The 21,747-nt window shown below is 44.2% G+C and overlaps 1 protein-coding gene across 2 annotated transcripts; it reads left to right on the top strand.

Moving 5' to 3' along the window:
* The first annotated feature begins 62 nt into the window (after positions 1 to 62).
* Positions 63 to 21,521, top strand: TRIB2 (tribbles pseudokinase 2). Of its 2 annotated transcripts, none has more exons than XM_056343893.1 (4): positions 63 to 182; positions 1,120 to 1,539; positions 5,547 to 5,839; positions 19,149 to 21,521. In XM_056343893.1, the coding sequence occupies exons 2-4, from the start codon at positions 1,270 to 1,272 to the stop codon at positions 19,615 to 19,617; spliced, it is 1,032 nt and encodes a 343-aa protein (XP_056199868.1). In that variant the 5' UTR covers positions 63 to 182; positions 1,120 to 1,269; the 3' UTR covers positions 19,618 to 21,521. The 2 variants fall into 2 exon arrangements, with proteins under 2 accessions (XP_056199868.1, XP_056199867.1); XM_056343892.1 differs by having other exon boundaries at positions 106 to 182; positions 396 to 1,539.
* Positions 21,522 to 21,747: the final 226 nt, after the last annotated feature.

Here is a 21,747-nt window from a genome sequence, read left to right on the forward strand (position 1 = left end):
CGGGCGGCCGGGGCGGGGCGGGCGGCCGGGGCGGGGCGCGGCGCGGTGGGCGGTGGGGCCGGGCCGGGCCGGGCCGGGCCGGGGCGGGCGGCGGCGGCGGGGCAGTCAGCCTGCGCGCTGGGCACCGTGCGGGCGTGCGGCGGCCGGCAGCGAGGCACGGAGGCAGCCAGCGTCCCCGCCACGTAAGTAGCTATTAATACGCCGGGGGAAAGACGGTGCCTTGCTGACGGGGAGCGGCGCGGCCATCCCTCTCACTCCCCTTGTCCTACTCCCGAGGGAAAAAAAAAAAAAAAAAGAAAGGAAAAAACCAACCTCAAAAAGACTCAAACAAAATCTTCTCTCTGCATTTTTTTTTTGTTTTTAAAAACGATTCCAATTTCTTCCTTCCCCCCCAGCCTTTCGCTTATTGCCCTTACAGCCCCCGCAGCAAGAAGTCGGCCCCCTTCTCGCCGTGCTGGTTTTTCCTTTCTTTGTGCGTGAACTACATCAAAACGCCGCGAAGGCGCCGAGCCCCCAGACAGAAACCCCGCCGTGCCGTGGAAACGTGAAGGCGTTCCGCTTCCCTTGCCCGTGGTTGCACTTTTTGTTCTGTTGAGGCGGCCGCGACAGCGACAGCGCGCTCCTTTTCGCCGGCGCGGAGCGGTGCGCCGCCGGTGCCTGCGCGGAAGCCGCCGGTGCGCGGCCCCCCCCCCCCCCTCCCCCCGCCGCCGAGCCTCCCGCCGCGCCGGGCGCTCTTTTGTCGGCCCGGCCGCTGCCCGCTCTAAGTTAAATGCTCCCTCGCTATTTCGCGGGGCATTTTCGGAGCGCCCCGGGCGCCAGCGGCGAGGCTCCCGCGCCATCTACAGCCCGGCCGCGGCAGCGCGGCTCTGCCTCGCCGTAGGAGAGAGAAAGGACGATCCCCGCTGCGCGCAGCGCGTTACCTAACCTTTTGTTTTCGCCCGCGCTGCGCGCCCGCGGGAGCGGCGGCCGCCGAGGCCCGGCCGCGCCGCCCCGCGCTGCCGCCCCCTGCCCCGCGCCGCCCCGGCACCGGGCGCCGCTGCCCCGCCGCCGCGCTGCTCCGCGCCCGGCCGCCGGCGGGAACAAAGGGCCGCGGGCTGAGCGCTCTCTCCCTGTGCCCAGGACGCGGCGCTGAGGCTGGTCGCCCGCCGCCGCCGCGCTCCCGCTCCCGCCCCCCCCCGCCACACAAAGGCAGCCGCAGCTGGACGGGCGAGGGACCGCGCTCCACGCCAGGGCTCCGGTGCAGCGTCTCGGCTGGTCTTCTCCATACTCATGAACATACAAAGGTCAACCCCTATCACGATAGCACGATATGGGAGACCGCGGAATAAAACCCAGGATTTTGAGGAGCTCTCGTCCATACGGTCCATCGAGCCAAGCCAGAGTTTTAGCCCGAATCTAGGCTCGCCGAGCCCGCCGGAGACCCCGAACTTGTCGCATTGCGTTTCTTGCATCGGGAAATACTTATTGTTGGAGCCTCTCGAGGGAGACCACGTTTTCCGAGCCGTACATCTGCACAGTGGCGAGGAGCTGGTTTGCAAGGTAATGCCTCTGCGCCTTGTTCTCCCCCGGGTTGGCCGCCTGTCGCGTGTCGGTTTCCCGTGGCTCGCGGGAGGGCCGAGCACGGCCGTGTAGATCAATTATTAAACAGTTGAGATACAAAAGGGAGGGAGACGGGATTAAAGGCGCATCCTGTAACTTTTCCCTCTCTAGACAATGGCCACGTTATAGCGGTGGCCCGGAGCCAGTTCTGCCTCTTACCCGAGGGATGTTGTTCGGGAAAGGGCCGTTCTTTAAGTAGGTCTTAACGTGAGTTCAGATAAGGAGAAAGCCTCATCTTCCCTACTCTCACTTTTCAAAATGGAGTAGGGAATCCCCGGCTAATTTTAAGGTGTTGGGACCTGCTGGCTTCCTCGGTATTTTACTCCCCTTGTTCTGTGAGTTGGGGTACAGAAGAGGATGGAGAAGCAGGGGAGGGGTGGGGGGAGGTTGCCGTCAGCTTTGCCTTAAAAGTGATTTTAAAAAAGAAAAAATCCACATCGAATTAATCAGCCTGAGCTCCCTCACCGTGGAGGTTGTTTGCAAACAGCATCCTCCCCCATTGCACAACTGAGCAAGAATAAAACCTGCACACCTACGGTTTTTAGAGGAGCAGACAAAATAGCTATCCCACTCTTTGTAGCCTGCCTGCTTTTCCCTGCCTCCTCCCAGTTTGCTCCTACTATTCAAAGGTGTGCTGTGAGGGGAAAAGAAACCCACACGCGTGCACATCTGTGGAGGGACGTTTGTCTCTTTTTTCGGGCTGAGGGAATATTTTCCTTTGTTCCTAAATTATGATTCTCATTGCCTGTGGTGAGCCAGACTTACGCCCAGCACACTGAGGCAGTACCCAGTAGCAGTTTTTACAACTACGTAGCAAATTGCTACCTTGTAACACACACTGCAGTGTTTGTATTGTTCCCAAAATGCAGGATAGTGCCATTTGGCTACCCGCAGCAAATACCTAGCGTCGAACTAACTGCAAAACGGAGAAACAGACATACTGTAGCTTATTTATATTCTAGGGATTAATGGTGGTATTGCTGACTGTTTCATACTTTCTCATACTTGATTCATAAGAAGTTATGGACTAGCCTGTAGCAGGGAAGTGAAAATAATTGCTCCTGTTTGCTGTAAAGATTGGCGTTCAGAGGGCAGTTTAAATATGCTTGCTGATTGAGTTATAAAATGTGATGTTAAGGCAACCTAGGACTTTGTGTGATTATTTAGGGGGAAAAAGGGCCCGTGACTTTGCAAAGGACTAATACTGCATGCTGAACTGAATGCTTTGTTACTAAACTGAAACAGAACATGAAAATTTCTAGAATGAAAGCCCTGCTCAGTGCAGTAGTACAGTGCTGCACTCTAGGACATTGGCATCTTTTCATGAAATAAACAGATCCCACAAAGCTGCTGCTCTGCATGGAATTATAGGTGAACTTGCATAGCAAGTGGTAAAGCGGAGGCTGTGCTCTTTGTTTCCTGTTTGGTTTGCAGGATTAAGGCACTGTTTTGATAACAGTATGAGCAGCATAACTGCAGCTCACAAAGAGTGGACGTTTATATTTTTTTTCCCTTCCCTTTAAGCTGTATGTTTTTGAGCTGATCCTGACATTTGAAAAGTATCAGTTTTTCCATATGTGTGAGGCACTATTTCTAGCCGTGCTCCAAAAATATGATCTTAGCCTGAATTGCTAGTTTGTGAATACGCAGTTGTCAGTCCTGAACTCATCTTAATTTAATGTGTGCTTTACAATGCCTGCAGTATCAGGACTACTATTTGTCAAGTAGCCTTCCAGCTAAGCGACCTGCTATCTGGTATCTTATTGAAGATGCTTAGAAATTGCTTGCAGAAACATTGGTTTAGATAACAGACACATACTGATGATTCTCAAGATTCATTTGGCTGCACCCACCGACTGTACAGATGCCGTTATTTGCTTCAAGGCTCTGTGGCATCCAAACAATGGTAACTTCTCATTTCCAGTTCCCAGCAAGAACTAAATCAAACTGCAGCTTGCTGGACATTTGCTGAATTGAGGCCAGGGATCTTAAAAGCTGGGATACAAAGAAGCCCTTCATAAAAGGTATTCTAGACTGTAGCAGTATGACAGCGCTTCCCATCTCCCCCCATCCAAACATAGTACTAGTGTGTATCCAAACCTACTTATTTAACATCGTCTGAGAACCACAAAATGTCACTAATTTATGTTAAGATAATCTAGTTAGGAGAGGATTCTGGAAAGGTGCTTTTTCATGTGAAGATTTGAGCTACATGAATGTTCCTGCTTAAATTTTATTTTATAGCAGCTGCTTTGTAGAAAAGCCATTCACTTACAATGTAGTAGTTAGGAGTTTTGAGATCCAAATGTCAATGAATTCTGCTCCGGAATGAATTACACACCAGGGATTTTAGCAGCACCCTCTCCCCACCCTGGTCCTGCTTCCCTGGCCACCGTGTCACCAGAATGCCTCAGTGCTAATTTAACCCCCTTAAAACGTGTTGGATCTGTTTGGCAGCCTGCCTTTAAGGTTGTTTCTGCCTGTGCTGGACCATAGTAGCACAGGTATGGGGTGGGGGGAAAAAGAGGTGTGTGAGGAGGGGGTGTCCCTGTTTCTTGGGGTTTTGGTCCTGTTCTGCAGAAGGAATTTGTTAGGGTTGCACTCTGAAGTGTTAAATTACTCTGGTTTTGAAACCTCAGATAAATTTTGATTCAACCCTATCTCTCTCACTGTTTTGAAGCTTTTTAAGGCTTCAAAGAAAGCAGGGAGATTTGCCTCTTTGGAGAGGTTACAAATACCTGCTATTGGAATACAAATACTAGAATACAAAAAGAAGAAAAACAACTGCAGTTTAAACCAGTTGGTTAGAGACCAATACCAGTTCTTCATTTTTATGTTCAGTTAGAATGACACATGACTACCTTAAATTCTTTTTACCAAAGTAACAAAACACCCAAGAGTGAGTTACATATTAATTGAGTTTTTATGCTGGTGGAAATGCTAATCCCTTGCTTTGTAATACCTCTGGAGCAGGTATAATTAAAAGTAAAACAACTCCTACCTGTACTTTGCTCATATTTTCTTTTAGCACCCTGACTTCTGTTATTCTCAATGAAGTCTTTCTTTTTTCTTGTAATGTGGGCATTTCTCAATTGACTCAAATTCTGATTCATTCGTCATCACTAGATTATAGTAACTTTTTATATTTGGGTTTCCCAGCAGCCTTTTTAATTCTTACAGTTCATTCATAAGATCAGCGATAACATATTTACTAGTAAAGGGACACTTTGCTTTTAATGGAGCACTTGATTGAAATGCAGAGAGTTCAGGGTGGTTTTGTCTTTGCCTTTTGAAGGATGTTTGTCTGCACTCCAACAGGCAGGGCTATTTCCCGGGTTGTCCTTCTGATCTTATAAACAGCCATTGTAAAACTGAGACTTTGAAAGTGAAAGTGACTTTGCTGTTTGTCAGAGATGAAAAAAAGGCAGGAAGTAAATATGAATAGCAATAGATGATACTTTAAAGCTGAAAATCCTAATGGGTTAATAAAATCAAGAGAGGGAGGCATGTGTATCAGGGTGGATTAAATGTGACAGCTTCTCTTAATACAAAGCTACTGGCTGTATTCTCCGAGTTTATTTGGATGGAAAACAGAAGATAAACATGTTTCCTTCTGAGTACTGCCCTTATACCTCACTGATGTTCACAGGTTAATTCAGATTACATTCTAAATTTGATCAGCTTTTAGCTAATGAAGCTTATTCTTGCTACAGGTTTTAAAGACTAGCCTTTCCTGTCAAGGTTACGTGCATCTTCGGCGGGGGCTGTATAGTCTGTTTTGTCTTGTCCTCAGTGCCTTGAGCTTGTGACTTCCTGTTTACATCGGTGCAGCTTCAGTAACAGCATAAATTGTACTTAAAGATGGTTCTGTTAACAGAATTAGATGTACTGCAACTTCACTGTCCTTCGTGTTGCTAACCCTGGCTTTACTGTCATTGTTCCTGCAGGTTTTTGATATTGGCTGCTACCAGGAGTTATTAGCACCATGTTTTTGTCTGCCTGCACATAAAAATATCAACCAAATTACTGAGATAATTCTTGGGGAGACAAAAGCGTATGTGTTCTTTGAAAGGAGCTATGGGGACATGCATTCGTTTGTTCGAACCTGCAAAAAGCTTAAAGAAGAGGAGGCAGCCAAACTCTTCTATCAAATAGCTTCTGCTGTTGCACACTGCCATGATGGTGGACTGGTACTGCGAGATCTCAAGCTGCGAAAGTTTATTTTCAAGGATGAAGAAAGGTAAGAGTCTCCCTTACTTTACAGGTGGGGATGCCTGAGGTCAGATATTCAGTTACAGGCACTGTGCCCTTTGTTGTCACCACACCATTCATTTGTGGTACGCAAGGTGTCACAGTTTATTTTCCTCTGCAACCTGATCATGGGATGGATGTGCCATTTTACCTTCTGGCTTAGGCTTTGGAGTAAAGTAAGTATAGAGCGCTGTTTGCATCTGTGTCTGGCCTCTGCATCTCCAGCTAGAGGACCACCCTCAGTCCTGAGGAGGGGATAACTCCTGGAGGATGGCTCTGCCTTACTCTCTGGTGTAAGGAGCTCCACTATCACAAGTGCTGCTGGTGTTAAAAGAGGAAAGGAGCAAAAGATCCAGTATGTTAAAGAGGGTTAGAAATGACTCGTTCCAGCGAGGAGGCATGAAGAGGAAGAGCAGCCAAGTGGTTAATGCTGACATAGGTTGGAGGGAAGGGCCATCAGTGCTCTGAAGGGCTGCCTTGAAGACAGCTTCTTGTTTTCTGTGCTGGAAGAGTCTGGAGGCTGCTTCTGTGGCTGTTATGTGGTCACTAATCGTACTAAGACTACAACTGCCTTGCTGTGTGTGTGCGCCTGTTTTTAGTATCACAGCTGTTGTGGTACTTGAGGAACTATTGGTTTTTGTTGTTGTGTTTTTTGTTGGTTGTTGGTTTGTTTTTTTTTTTAATATCTCCTCCCTGCACATCCTTCTCACAGCATCTGGGCGGGAAACGATTTGGGGAAAGAGTATGGGAAGACAGGGAGAGAAAGAATGCTGTATGCTCTGGATACATTGTTGATGTGCTATTTCTGATGCTGAGCTATAGCTATATTGTTGTATCTGTGGAAACTTCATGTGCCTTTCCTTGTGGTTACCACTTTTCATTATGTTACATCATGTATTCACTTGCAACTTCCATGTAAGGCACCAGAGTAATAAACACTGCCAGACTGATGCCAGGCTTTCACAGAGGCATTAAACTGGAAGATGACCATTACAAACAAAAGAAACTAAATGAGGGCAGAGCCTGCCCTTGTGCTTCTTCATATCTTGGTAGAAGATGGGGACATGTATTTCCCTTTTAGTTAAATCCTACAAATTGTCTGAAAGCTTGTTCATAGTGAAATGCATGTTCTGGAGAGCTTTGTTAAAAATAACCAGTGCATATCAATTCCATTTGGGGCTGTTTGGGGAAGTTATAAGCAACAGCTGAGGCACATAAGTTTTCAACAGACTCAGTAAGTCCGTGATCTGAGAACTAGAAAAACTAATCCACAATTCAGTCAGGAAAGAGAAATTTGTGGCCTTAAAATAAAAATTACAGCCATCTATCCTGTTTAAATACTTTCTACTTAAATGTTATTACAAGCTAAGTTTTGCAAAATAAACTTCTTTAAATCTCTTTACAAACTGAAAAATAAGGGACATATTTGCACTTCTTAATTCAGTTCAGGCAGTTCTCTGCAAATAGCTATTCCTTATTTCTATACTGCAGCCCTGATATATACAATTACCCATTCCTCCTCTTCAAATAAAAAAGCCTAAAATGAAACCAGCTTAATGTCCATACAGAGAGAAACGCAAAAGAGAGATGTAAACTGCACTTTCACAACTTCTACTCCCAAGTTTAATAATTAAATGCCATTTATAGCACCTCTGATGCAAATAAGACAGCAGCTTCTACAATGTAGAGGGGAGGGATTGTTTTCTGTTGTGTCTGGTAATGTCCTAATGTTTAAATGGATTTTTAACTTTTTTTTTTTCCTGGGGTTATATGTAAACTTGTGTGGTTTTGCATGAAGGCCAGGACTCAGAAAAGCTGCTCCAAGTGAAGGCAGCATGAGCTCAGAGCAGTGCAGTGGGAGCAGACGTGGGCCCGTGCTGAATACTTTTGAACTCCTACCCTGCCTCTTACTAGGAACTGAATGCAACACAAGGCACAGGGCCAAATCCTTTAGCCACCCAAGAAGAGTGGTGTGTACTATAATAGCAATGTTTGCTTTTATGAATGTTTTTAATGTAACTGTCATCTGCAAAATCACAGTTACTCACTTTTGAACAGTGTCTTCTAATTATACAATAATTCACTTTAAAGGTCAAATAGGACACACTGGTTATTTTTAAGATAATCATAGTGTGGTTTTCTACTGGACGTAATGTTGATTTGTAAGCAGGGAGTTACTGTAATCCTTTCTCTGCTAAATAAACAGAGATGGAATAGTGTGAGGTAGAAATAGAACCAAACAGCGCTGTCTTTTTTCACATACTCTGATCATCAGACTGTAATCAGTCATCACTTTCAATGTGCTGCTATATTTAGGCTGAAAAATCTTCCCTGTCCTTTTGGGTGCACAGAGGTGTTTGTGTGTTGCTTGCACAACCCTCCAAGCTTGCATCCCCGTGAGGATGCCTGCGAGCTGAGCAACCTGCCTTTCAGAAGCTGCCGTCGGCAGCAGTGCCTGGGAATGGGTGCTGCACCATCTATTGTTCTTTGATACCGGTAATGAACCAAGGAGGAAGAAAAGAGGTGAAAATGATGGTTTGAGGAATATGTGTGAACTCTACTGCTGTGTTGCTTGTTCTTCAGTAGAGCTTTTTCTTAGTAGTTCTTTTCCTAACTATTTCTTCAAGTCTGTTTTTCTGCAGTTCACCTTAAGTACCTACTGCTTTGAAATTTTATCCTCTTGAAGACTCTCATAGCTTTTATTTTGGTAGAAGATGGGAAATCCAGTATGTAGGTAACACATGAATGGAAAACTTGCCTTTTCTTTTTTTTTTTTTTTTTTCCCTTTTTACCCCCCTTCTCCTCCCAGTAAGATCCTTCTTTGCTCTTAACTGAGAGCTGCCAGACTGGAGGAGCCAGAGAGAATGTGATGGATTTATGAAAACAGTTCCATTTGTTTAGAAAAGAAAATCAATTAAAGCTTTTCTTAGTATATACTCCTTCCATTGATCCTAATGACATCCTGGTAGTTCAATACGAAATGAAAGCTCCTAGAGTTTTGCAGAGGGGTGCATACAGCACTGAAACTCTTTCCATCCTGTTCCCATTATCTAAATTACAGCTGGAATTTGCAAAGATTGAGGCACCTCTTCTAGCAGCCTCATGAGTGCTCTTGGCCGCTACTGATGTCACTGCTAAGAATGTATGTTATTTGGATGTTGCAAATGGCAACATTTTTGCAACAAAGTTGAAAAAAAACCACCCCAAAAACCCCCAAAACAACAACCAACCCCCCCCCCCCCCCCCCCAATCTTTGGGATGTCTGTAATGAACCAGAAGGTAGAAAGGTGGAAAAAAGTAATGTTGGAGGCTGGTAGTGCTGAGCATTTTGTAGGGGTCCTAGTCTTGCTAGTGATGTTTTCTTGATGAGCTAACTCAAAGGTTGACTTTGATGGTGTGTTACATCTTACTCCTGCGTGTGTGTAAATACATCAGCACTTGAAGTGAAATCAAGAATTCCAGTGTGGAAACAAAAACAATTTGTCTGTGTCAAGGTACTTTATCTACAGCTAGTTTTAATCCTGAACTGCAGGCATTTTGAAGATGCGGTAAATTGCATTCCATGAAGCACTTTTGTATAAAAGAAGGCTGAGGGGGTTGTGGTTTTTGGGGCGAGGTGTGTCTGTGGTTCCATTTGTAATAGATGAAATACCCAGTCTTGTAGTATTGAAATGAGAGTTAAACTCCTTAAACCTGCAGCTGATCTTGAAGCAGAACTTCTGAGACATTACAGCATAGCTGGAAATGTTTTGTAACACTGGGTTAGCAACAGTAGCGCATCTATTAAATGGGGATAGTGACTTTCAGAGCACTGGAAGTCTCACCGAACTTTCTAATGTACCTGTAAGATTCTTGAATACTTCAAGTATGGGGCCCTTAAACTTCTAAATGAAAGTTCAATCCAATACAGTGGAGTTGAGTTAAGACAAAACCCATGGGTTTTTTTATATTTTCTGCTTCCACTCATGTTGGTAACTTTTTCTTGTCCCGGATATTAAGCCAGGTCAATGTTGATGTTGTGGGGCTCTTGCTTTTGATTGTTTTTGCTGTGTTCATGGCATGGTATTTACAGTTTTTCTTGTACAGCCTGTCCTTGTAGTAGGCCATTGGGCAGAGCAACTGTGCCCTTCTTCTAGCTGGTGTCCCATAATGATGTTGCAGAACAGGTAGGGCTTTTTGGGCTGTGCTAAAAATAGTACTATACACAGTATATAACTGATAAAACAGTTCATCAGTCTGATACAGAGCACATGCTTTGAGAAAGAGCCACCTCAAAGATCTCAGAATTAAATCAAGCATTTCTGTGTTGGTTGTTCCAATGCTTTTCTTATTACAAGAATATTTCTGCTGTCAGGGAATTATTAATTTCTTTAGTGCATTTTTAAGCCTTTAATTATATTAAAATATTAGCTGTCGTAATATTTGAAGCTTAAAGACCTTGTACATTCATCATACTTGTTGAAGGGAAAATTAAGATAATTTTAGTATTTAGATATTGTAATTTTCCTGTATTCTTTGAGTAAATATGAGGCAGGTGGGATTCAATAAAAATAAATAGAATTTGACACTTTTTGCTCTGCACCAGGGGAATTCAGCCAGTACAATGCACTAATTTAGGAAGCCTGTGTTAGCATAACATATTTATTTGGTGCTCTTAGAATGTTTTTTGCTTCCCCCCCACCCCCCCTGGAATTTATCAGCTTTGAGTGGATGATGCTTTAAAGTGACCTAGTTAGTTGTTTGCAATCCTAGCGATACAAACCTGATCCCACAAAAAAATACAAAATGCATATACCAGTCTTTCTCCAGGTAGACCTTTCATTTTCTTACAGTAGTAAATTTCTTCCCCGGTATTTGTCAAATTGTAATGCAGTCAGCCACTTTTCTCCCATGGTATTAGAACTTGCTGTTTTACTTACAGTTCCATAAAGAACAGGTAAGTTGACGCTTTCCTTAAGTCCTAGAAAGAGAGCCCTGAAGTGGAAGAAAATCAAACAAAATAGGAGTGCTCTTTAAATACCAGAAAATTTAGAAATAAAACCAGTCTTGATCTGTTTTGTCATTTAAGCTCTTCACATTACTCTCAATGGGGCCACAGGACCAAAGAGCATAAATTCTTCAGCAGTAGAGAATTATAGGTCAGATTCCAACCCAGAAATTACTATTCCTAGAATATGGGGAGGAAGGCAAATTTCTTCACAAGCAGCAAGTCTCTGCTGTCAAACTCGGGATGGAAGATTAAGTAGTTGCACAATTGTTTTCCACAGAAGAGTTTGTGCTCCCTTTTGCCTTCATGTGGTTTGGTTACTGAGCTTCTGTGTTCTCCTGGTGTTCCTGGGAGCAATGAGCTTTGGATTTGTTGGGTATGTGGTATCCTTCCCTGTGGGGCACAGAAGGCTATCTGTGGATGTTGAACATCATACAAGCCCTGTGAAGTGCTTAAATCTTCTCCTGAGGATATAGATAGATTAAGAGCTATGCCTGAGGTCATAAATGAAAGCAAAAGCCAAGGATGAGAAATAGGAGTTCCAGCAGACCTTGAGTCATCTCAAGGCCCTTCAGTGAGACCATGAGTGGTGAGAGCCTTTGCTTCAGTACCCAACTCTGGAGTTTGCAGGAGGTTTTACCCTTGGACTGTGCTGTCGTTTGGTATTTGGCTCATAGTGGGACCTGTATCTTCTTCACTCTTCAATCTTTGCCCCTTTGCAGCCTCATGTGCTAGCTCTGCTGAAGGGCGGTGTTGAGGTGCAGCCCCATGCCATGCTTGGAGCAGGAAGGGAGCCCTGCTTGGGGGCCTGCCTGCCTTTAGGCTGGGCTGTACTGCTACAGGTTGTCACCATGTCCTGCCTGGCGTCCCCAGCCACACTGTCTGACTTTCTGAGAGGTCCCTCTGGCTGAATGCTGTGTTACATGTTTGCTATAATGCCAGATACGGGTGCCTGTCATGAGATGAATCTCTCCAATGATAGGTGCTTTGTGGTCCCTGGAGGTAGATGTCTCTTGAGACATCTTGCATTAAGAGTTCAACAGCTGGTCATTTTGAAGACATGGAAACCTCCATCCATAATCTTGGTGCAAAATACTTCATGTTGAATTTTGAGCAGAGACTAAGGACATCTGTGGATGTCCGTGCTGGGGGTGAGGAGGGGTGGTGGGGAGCCCAGCTAGCAGTGGCTGCAGTAGACTGTCATGGTGAAATTCTGCTGCCTTTTCTTCTAATTGTCCTTGTTATTACACCACAAGATTACTTCAAGTTTGGGAGGGAGAGGAAAGGTGGAGATTGTAAACAGGAGCCAACGTGGGGCATATTCAGTCTTAAGAACCTGCTTTTTGGTAGATGTATATTGTTTGGTTTACAGACATCTAAGCAAAAGATTTCCAGCGGGGTTGTGAAATAACGGCACTGCTTTGTCTTGGAGGTGCTGAGCACACCTACTGCAGCCTCAGAAATCATAGGGCTTTTTTCACAACATGCCGTTGCGTTAACAAAATAAAATTTTGGTCTCCCTGTGGAGTTTCCCGACACATCATATGAAAAGACCTAGAAAAGATGGTGAACACAGCATACAGTTGACAGCAGAGCCTTTTGAAACTCTGACCTTTGGTGCAGTCTGAAAAGATAAAAGCAGGTGAAGGAGCTGCCCTGAGCCAGATGCTTATCAACACCTTGCAGTATTGTAACTGAGCCCCTCCGCAGCAGGGTCTGCATCGGATTTCAGAGCCTGCATCCAAATGCACACATTGCTACCTACCTACCTACCTACTTCTTGGGGAACGTGTTGTCTCCTTAGGCAATAAGGGCATGGCAGAAACTATGCATGTCCTTACGGCATACAGGACAGGCTGTTCCCAGCAGTAGTATTTGAGTGTTGTAAAGCTGAGGTCTTTGAGGCCCCAGCCCTTCGTGGAGGTGTGCAAGGGGGTGGTCTCAGAGCATTTTGTAAGTGGAATTCTGAGGGGGAAAAGAGCCAGCTTGAAAGAAGTTAAAAGGCCAAAGTTGCTGGGTCCTGCACATCAGGAAGGGGGTGCAGGGCAGGGCTGAGTGTGCTGGTAGCATCCCTTTAGAGGAAGGGTGGGGGATGTGTCATTTTTAGAAGCTTCCTCATTCTGCGGAAGTACCAGTGAGGGAATCTTCCCTTAGGAACAAGGTTCATCCTGTAAACCTGTTCTGCCTGCAAGTCCCCCTTGTCTTTCGAAACGTATCCTTGAGCTTGTTTCATTATGCAAGAGACTGTTTGTCTGACAGCCTTTGTGTAGGGTTTGAGTGTTGGTTTTTTTCATCTGAAGTTGTATAGGATGTTGTGTGGTGAAATCCCAGGCTGTGTGCTGTTACGCACTGGAAGGGATGAAAGGAGCAGAGTTTAAATTAATGGCATAACATTTCCCCTCTGATCCCGTGTGCCTCACCGCCCCCAGAGGAGATCGGGTAGTTCTGAGTTCAGAACAAGTCTTTGCACCAAGCTGCAAATCATCTGCAGGGGGTTTCGTTAGCTGCCTTCACCATCTTGCTGTCTTCATGAGGGCAGCCTACTTCTGCATTATTTAGGAGAGATTTCCCTTAGTTAAAACAATCAATTAGCAAAAGATAACTGTTTCCAGTGTGAAGCTTCCCTTTTATTCCCCCCCCCCCCCCCACCTTGTGACTTTAATGGCATCATTGTGTTCATGCTCATCTTGTCTTTATGATGGGTTCTAGCAACTGACCTTGATTAAACGACCTGTAAATTATTGGCCACATAGGAGCAATCCTTGATCTACTGGGCAGTTGATGGCTTGAGTGCTTCTACCTAGGGAAAGGCTTTCCTGGCCTCTGTCAGAGTAATGTTGAAATATGAGATAGCATTGCTTGGGTGCCTTCATTTTTATGTGTAGGGGGGAATATTGTGAGGCACCGCTTCCCTTTAGATGTTGCTGGTTTATGTTTACCTGCAGTCATTTTAATAAAATGGCAATTCAGATGGTGATGATGGTTCTTTTCTGATCTCTGGAGGCATGAGGCTGCTGTATAGAATCTGTAAATCTGGACCATTTGACTTTGACCAAGCCTGAACTGCAAGTGCATGGTGTACCTGGAGTGTCCAGAGCAGGATGGCTCCTTCCATCCTCTCCCAAAGCAACTGATCTGGCTGTCATCTGGGGGATGATGCTGTATTAAAATTGTGGGTCTGGTCTGCAGTTAGTGTTTCCAAAATGGTAACGGTGGCTGAGCTGTGGCTCAGGTGTTATTTCCCATACAGATGGCATTGGGGACAGACTAGAAGCAACTGCCTTCATTGAGTCAGGCCTGCGTTCCTTTACTACTGACTGTTTATTCACTGCAGTGGAGATATTTTCCTCTAAAACACTCAGACTTTCAGTCAGTATTTCTGCTTTAAATGTTCCAGATTTTTTTTTTTTCTCCTGCCTTACGAGCTTAGAGCCCTCTGAATAATTCCACTGACTTTGGTATGGAAATTATGTTTGCTTTTGAAGAGCGAGTGTGAATGCCAGGTTCTTATAGCCCTGGCTTCAGTGTCAAAAGGCAGGGTAGCAGTAGCCCCTAAGCTCTGCATGGAGGAATAATGCGAATCACTGGAAAAAGTGGAGGATGTACAACAAAGCCGTCTGCCAGAGTGCTAACTCCGGAGGTTGCATTGAGAATCTTCTGGAAGACGTTTAATTGATTAGGTTTTGTTACATTACTGAAGAGCAAAGTCTGAATGCAGTCAAGTAATGAATGGCATATTGATAAGAAATTCAGAGTGGTATTGTTTTTCATGGGTTTCCCTGACGGTTTCTATGGGGACAAAGACGCGTTTCCCGTCCGAGTGCTGCTGCTGCCCTCTGATTGCACTTCTGTGGTTTCATTCACCAGTAATGGGAAAGCATTCACAGGCAGAATAGCTTCCCCTTTTTATATAGCCATGATTCAGGGTTGTATTTTTTTTTAATGCATTAGACTAACACAGTGTTTTATCAATGATCTGATAGATGCATAATGCTCTTTTTCCAAGTGCTTATTCAGGGTCTGCATTAAAACTTGAAATTATGTACTGTAATTACGTAAGCCTTGACAAAAGTCTTTGTTGCCCTACAGTATGTGTACAAAGTGATTCTCATCCGGCTTTGGCAGTGGCTTACATTTGAACTTTAGGGATTAATTTTGTTGCAACCATTTGAATGGTTGAACTCGAATGCTGATGCTTTTGGAGAACTTTTTTTCTCTTGTGGGGGTCTTTCAGTTGACTGATGGGAATTATTTAGAGAATGAGATTTTTTTAGAAATGTGACTGTAAAAAAAAAAAAATTTTGTCCTTTTTCTGCTCTGTGATGGGAGGCCCTTCAAAGTTGATTGTGATTTCACATCTCAGTGTTTGATTTTGCTTCTGTCCCTTGCCTGCCAAGTGTCAAATTTAGGGTTGTCCAGTTACTCTGCAACTGGCTGCACTCCCCACCCTTTGCTGTGGAGGCTCTGTATTCTCAGAAAATACTTGCAATTTTGAGGGTCTGTTTGTTGTTGTTGGCTTCTATTCTTTTTCCTGGGTATTTGATTTCAGTGCTTCCTCTGAGAGAGCGTGTGGGGGAGAGAGAGATTTCTTCTCATCCAGCACTTCTCTGCATTTCTGTGTATTTAGACTCCCCTCTTTCCTGTCCCACTCCACCACCACTGCCCCATGCCCCCCCCCCCCCCAAAAAAAAAAAAAAAAAAATCTCTGCCTTGCAGAAAACAAGAGCTCTTTTAGGTAATGCTTGAAATGTGGAGGAAAGGAAGGCCAGCCAGAGCGGGATCGCACAGAGACGGGGTGCTGTGCACTGGGAAGCAGCAGCTCCTAAGCCAGGCTGCTTCTTTTTGATTGCCTGAAAAAACGTGAAATGACTGTGAAAAGGGGAGTGAGACTTGCTGTTTACACCTGTGTATTACTCAATTGTGGTACAATTACAGGCTGTTCTGTATGCACGGTTGAGGTACTGAAGTAATCCATCCATCACTGGTGAAAACAGACTGGAGTGGGTCTCCCCAGCCTGGATGCTAGCTCGTGGCAAGGGGTGCTGCCAGAGCCGAGCCAGGGTCTTTGGCAGCAAAAGCTTGTGAGTGCTTCCGTGCACAGGCTGTGCCAAGCGGGTGAGCTGCCGTGCCGAGCTTCCTGTGCTCCCTGTGCTGTAAGGATGGAAAACCTGCATTGTCACTTTCTGCAAAGACACCCAGCCTTACAGGTAGAAATGGGGACACCCAAGTTGCTTATGGTGATAATTGGAAGGGGGAGAAAGTACACCAAGGCCTTGTACCTGGCCGTATGTGCTCAAGAGATACAGCTCCTGTAGTTTGCAAGGGAAATGTGTACCTGCACGGAGTGGTGTGAGCACCGCCTCGTTGCAGAGGAGCCATTTCACAGAGGAGCCATTTCACCACTTGTACTTTACACACAAGGGTGTTACTGGTTGGGGGTTTGGGGACTGGTGAAGAGGGAGGAGGAAGACTGAGGGTTGTATTTTTGTTTAATTTGGGACCTTTTGTTTCCTCAAAGCCTGTCAACTCAGGAGGGTGAAAAACCTGGTTTGAGTGTTTGCTTCATTTGGCCACAGCTTATGGAAGAGCAGGCAGATAAGGGCCAGCTGTTGTTCCATTTGCTTGCTTACACAAAACCCGCTGTAGCATGCACAGAGGGCTGCAGCACCTTGCAAGAAAAGCAGGACAGGGATAAGGCTTTTGCATGCTGCTTCTGATTTATTGTCAGTAAATGGTTTCTCCTCTTGTAGAAAAGGATGAATGTTTTTACACACCTTGCAGTCTGCTCTATGTGGTTTTGTACCACATCCATTGTAGAAAATAAGAGATTAATAAATTCCGATAATTTTCTGTAATATAAAAGCTTCTTATTGAACCATTTCTCTAAATTTTTGGGCAACTCTTGGAAATGTAAAATAGGATGGGAGAGTAAACAGTTTCCCTGTGCTGTTGACACTGAGATGGCAGAAGAGTGTGTGTGTGGGTGAACTCACTCCTGTAAGTTGTTTATAAATAGCATGCTCTGCCCCACTCCCTGTGTGTGTGTTCTGCTTCTGTTAGTTAGCAGGAGTGAGTCGATGCTTTCCTGTCTGGCAGTTCAGTGACTTAATGCATGTGTGAGTAGCTGGTCTCACCGGTTTATTGCTACACATCCTTTTCTATGGAAAAACTGAGGTGGGCAGTGCATATGGAACCACAACTCATGTCCCTGCCTTCCCTTTGATTTCCTCCTCTCTGTTCTTCTGTTCTTTGCCCTCCTTGATGTTCGGTGTTTGTTGGTTTTATGGGTTTTTTTTGTTATGGTGGTGTTCTTTTTTTTCCCGTGCACATTTCTCCTCCTCGCTGCTTTTCCTATGCTGTGCAGGTGCAGGAACATGTTGAAGCTGTTCATCGTGGAAGGACTGTTCTCTAGTCACTGTGCTGTTTTGGACCCTCTGAGCTGTGTACAGAGGGAAATTGCTGTGGTCTTGATAATTGTAGTTAAGTTTCTCCATGCAGCCAGCTTCCTTTGTGAGGTATTGCTGCTGTAAAATATTGTTTGAGTGCTAATGAGGGGGTTGTCCATCACTGGGAGAGGTGCTGTTAGGCTGGCAATGGGTAATTAATCAGGAAGCAGGTGCGTTGCGCAAACCCCCACAGCATCAGCGCTGGAGGAGAAAACACTGCCCTGTTTAAGGAGAGAAGGAGCTGCCTTGACACACTGTGCTTGGGAGCCAGGTATTCTGAATTCTGTATTTATGACTTCCTGATTCGAGGCACGTTGCCAAAGGGGCTTTCACCTCTGCTAGTAAACGTCTCTAGCTGTTGAAAAGGTCCAAGTGTCATTATGAGAGTTTATGGCACAGTTGCCTCTGGAGTACTCCACAGAGTAAAATGCTCTTCTGTTGGTTCAAAGAAGATAGTGCTGAGCTGCCTGGAACCAAGTCTCAGCCAAAGCTGGCCCAGCTGTCTTTTGCAGCTCAAGCTCGAGCAATGTTGTCTTCAGTAAACATTTAAGAAACAGGGCTCTCCTTGTCTGTTTAAATGCCTGTAAAATGATGTGCTTTAGTCGAGAGACGTGAGCTCTGCTTTTTGGGGTGATGTTCAGTCCCTGCCTGTGAATGTCTGTGGTATGGGAACATGGCCATGACACAGGGCTAAGAGTGAGCGTACAGACCAGTGAGGTTGAGGGACGAGGACAGTAGTACCTAAAGTTGAGTTATCATCTCGAGTTGGTGAAAGGAAAGCCTGCACTACTGCTAGGTTACTCTTCCATCCAGCTGCACTGGGCAAGTGCTGTTGGTGGTGTAGTGATTCTGCACTCAAAACCAACTGTTGCTGGCAAATAGTCTAAAGGGTAATTGCTAATCCTTGTGGATGCCTTTAACAAGGTCAGATTTTTAAATATAGTTACAGATGCTAGCAGTGAGAATTAAAAGGAAAGAAAGGTTATGTTCCATCTAGTGCTGTGACAAGCAAGTCTGCATTGTTTTTTCTGCTGCTGTGTGATATCCCTAAAGGAAGAAAATTGTCTTGCAGCACAATGACAAGTTCACAGTGCTTTGCAGGCAGAAGGAGTCTGCAGTCTAGATTAAGGCATCCCTGTCATCTTTCTGTAAGCCCTTTGCTAGCCTCTCCATTCGTTCCAACATAAGGAGTTCCTCTGGTTCAGCTGGGTAGATAAGCTTGCTGTTAATCTTGGTGGTGTTCAACTCATCTGATCTCCCTTTGCCCAAAGGTCTATTTAGGAAGACTGAAATCTGTTAAAATTGCTCTTCCTTAATGCTGGGATAAAGGAAAATGTTGGTCAGAGCGACCATTTTATTTCTTTTGAACCTTGTGGAATTCCAGGTGCAACCAACTGCTCACAGGTGTGAAGGTGTCAAAATAACCTTGTCTGGTTAGGGCTAGGCTTGTGTTTGGGCATGAGTCCTACACAGGTACATTAGAGTGCAGCCAACACAGGAAAAATCTTGACAATTATGTCTCCTTTTGGAAATCATGTCTATGTAAAGTTTACCAAACGCATGAATATGGCAATTACTTATCAGTAGGTCTTAGAAATATATGTTTACTGGACATAACTGTATTTGAAATCTGGTAGCTGTGCGTGGGGCAGTGTTTCCTATGTGCCTCTAATATCTCTAACCAGCGTAGAAGAGACAGTATCAATTATCTGTGACAAGTGCTGGAAGTGGGAGTTTAAACTGATGCACTTCTGCGGTTGTTGAATTTTGTAGAGTATTACTGTTACAACCATGTAATTGTAACAGACAGGAATTTGTGTTTTGATGTTTGCTTACCTTGATGGTTTTGGTTTTTTTGCCCGCAGGACTAGAGTGAAATTGGAAAGCCTAGAAGATGCTTATATTTTAAGAGGAAATGATGACTCTCTTTCTGATAAGCATGGATGCCCAGCCTATGTGAGTCCAGAGATCTTGAACACAAATGGCAGCTACTCTGGCAAAGCAGCGGACGTGTGGAGTCTAGGCGTCATGCTTTATACCATGCTAGTTGGACGCTATCCTTTCCATGACATTGAGCCTAGTTCCCTCTTCAGCAAGATCCGTCGTGGGCAGTTTAACATTCCAGAAACTCTATCCCCCAAGGCAAAATGCCTCATACGTAGCATACTGCGTCGGGAGCCATCGGAAAGGCTGACTTCACAGGAAATTCTGGACCATCCATGGTTTTCTACAGATTTTAATGTATCGAATTCAGGATATGGTGCTAAGGAAGTATCAGATCAGCTGGTGCCTGATGTCAACATGGAAGAAGACTTGGACCCATTCTTTAACTGAGCACACAGACTGGTGTTCAGAAGGTACACAACCTGGAGATGGACGCATGAAGGAGCCCTTCCTGACCGTGTTAAATCACATCCTGCATCAGCCTAGCTTGGTAGCAAAAGACACTCGGAGGTCCTCGGATTGAGAAGGAACCTCCACAAGGAGCTAATATAACAAATGTAGCATGGGGACAGACTGGGGGTGGGGGGTGGGGGGCGGGGGGAGCTTGCTATCAGGTTAGATTGATTTGGAGGAGAAAAGGCAGCATGGAGCAATTGTAGCTTCTCACCTTTTTGGAGCCAAGGAGACTGCACATGCCAATTCTGGTGCAGCTGTATCACTCCTGTTTCTGTTCCATTAAAAATAGTGGTAACTCACAACAAATAAAAACTTTTTTGCCTCAGCTCACATCTTGGCATCGCACTGTTAGATATTTAACTTCAGCCATTATTCAGGGAAAGTACAATTGGCTAACATTTTTTTTAATCGGATGTCTAATAATTAATGGGATTAATTTAAGAAAAAAATTAGGTGCACAAAGACGGACATGAAAAGTGGGTGCTAAAAACAAACAAAATTTCAGTTCATGTCTCTTGATAGCTATTTTCAACTCATTTCTTCTAAATAAACTACTTAATATTCTTGTCAGGAAATGACATTTTAATGCTTTGTTCCCTTAAGGGGAAGTAACTGTCATTTAACAAGCTGTTCTGTTTTGTGTCAAATGGTTTGTTGCAGGAAGCTATTATAACTCGAACTTCCAGATGCATTACTGCTATAATGGGGGGGTTGGGGGGAGAAGAAAACTGTATAATTTTTTTTTTTTTAAGATATGAGATAACTGGCTTCCATATCTGCCATGCTGCACGTATATGACTAGAGAGGGCAGAAAGCCCTTAATCATGTCTTTATCTGAGAACCGATCTCTTCTTTAACTGACTGGCCCACATGTAAATAGAGGGCTCTTTATTATTGAAGAAGAGTATTGTGGGGTTTTTTTTTTCTTTAAATTCCTCTCAACTTGGGAAAAGAATTGTTTGGGTTTGATTTTTGTTTATGTCCAGAATAAGAAATAAGAGGGTATTAATAAGCTGAACATTTATATTACAGATATTCCTCTTGAAACATACACAGTAATATGCACCTTTTGTATTGTCAAGACTTATTCTATTTATTGAAGAAAATGTCACAGTAGTGATGTATTAAGCCAGTACTTCAATTACGGGTTGACTTGGGATGACATGTTACATGCTGTAGTTAACACACTTCTTTTCTGTTCAGGTATTTCTGTCCCTAAATAACTTTTTATTTAGCTTCTTTTTCTAGATAGCTTTATTTGATTTAGACTGGCAAATGTTTTTATTACTGCTTTTATATTGCTGTATGATATTGAAATCTCTTGGCATAAATATTTGTGTTTCCAGTACCTCAGTTGTTCTGATATTACTGCCTGTATATGTTTTGTGAAGTGGTCATGTTTTTTGGGTAGGTACATGTGGACTCTGTAGTATGTAAATGTTACTTGAATTTGTGCTTAATTATAGTATGTGGCATGTGCGTACAGCTACTTGGCATTTGACGTATGGATGCTATTTGCCTGCCTTGCAGGAAGGTTATGGTCCCACTCTCAAGAGGATGTTTCACAGTTCTTTATCAAGAGACAAAGCTAGCTGCAGCTGACCTGCCTTGGTTCTATTTTGGTAACTAAGAATATAAAGGAGCAATGTTTTTACACTCTGAAGATGGTGCTGTGTCAAGAAGGACTTTTTTTTTTTATTTTATAAGTACCTTATAGGAGGAAAGATTGGTGATGTGCATGGTGGGGTTTTACTGCCTCTGGTGCTTTGTCATGTATTTGGTTTAATGTTTTTGTCCTAATCTCTTCAATAAATAAAATTGTGCATATTTAACTAAAATTCAGTGGTGAACAATGTTCTTGCTGAACGTCTGAGGTGCTGCAGGAGTTTGCTCCATTAGAATCATTTAGCTGGTATGTTTTGTGCTGCTAACAAGCTCTTGCCAGACTGTGAGCTGAGAAAGCTTGGCACTTACATTTACAAGGTTACACTGTAAGCCTTCTCATCAAAAATTTTACCATTTGCTATGAATGAAACTGGCTTTTATTTTGTTTGTTTTCTTTTG

This window comes from Falco biarmicus, chromosome 6 (genome assembly GCF_023638135.1).
Source record: "Falco biarmicus isolate bFalBia1 chromosome 6, bFalBia1.pri, whole genome shotgun sequence".
In the NCBI taxonomy this organism is placed as follows: Eukaryota; Metazoa; Chordata; class Aves; order Falconiformes; family Falconidae; genus Falco; species Falco biarmicus.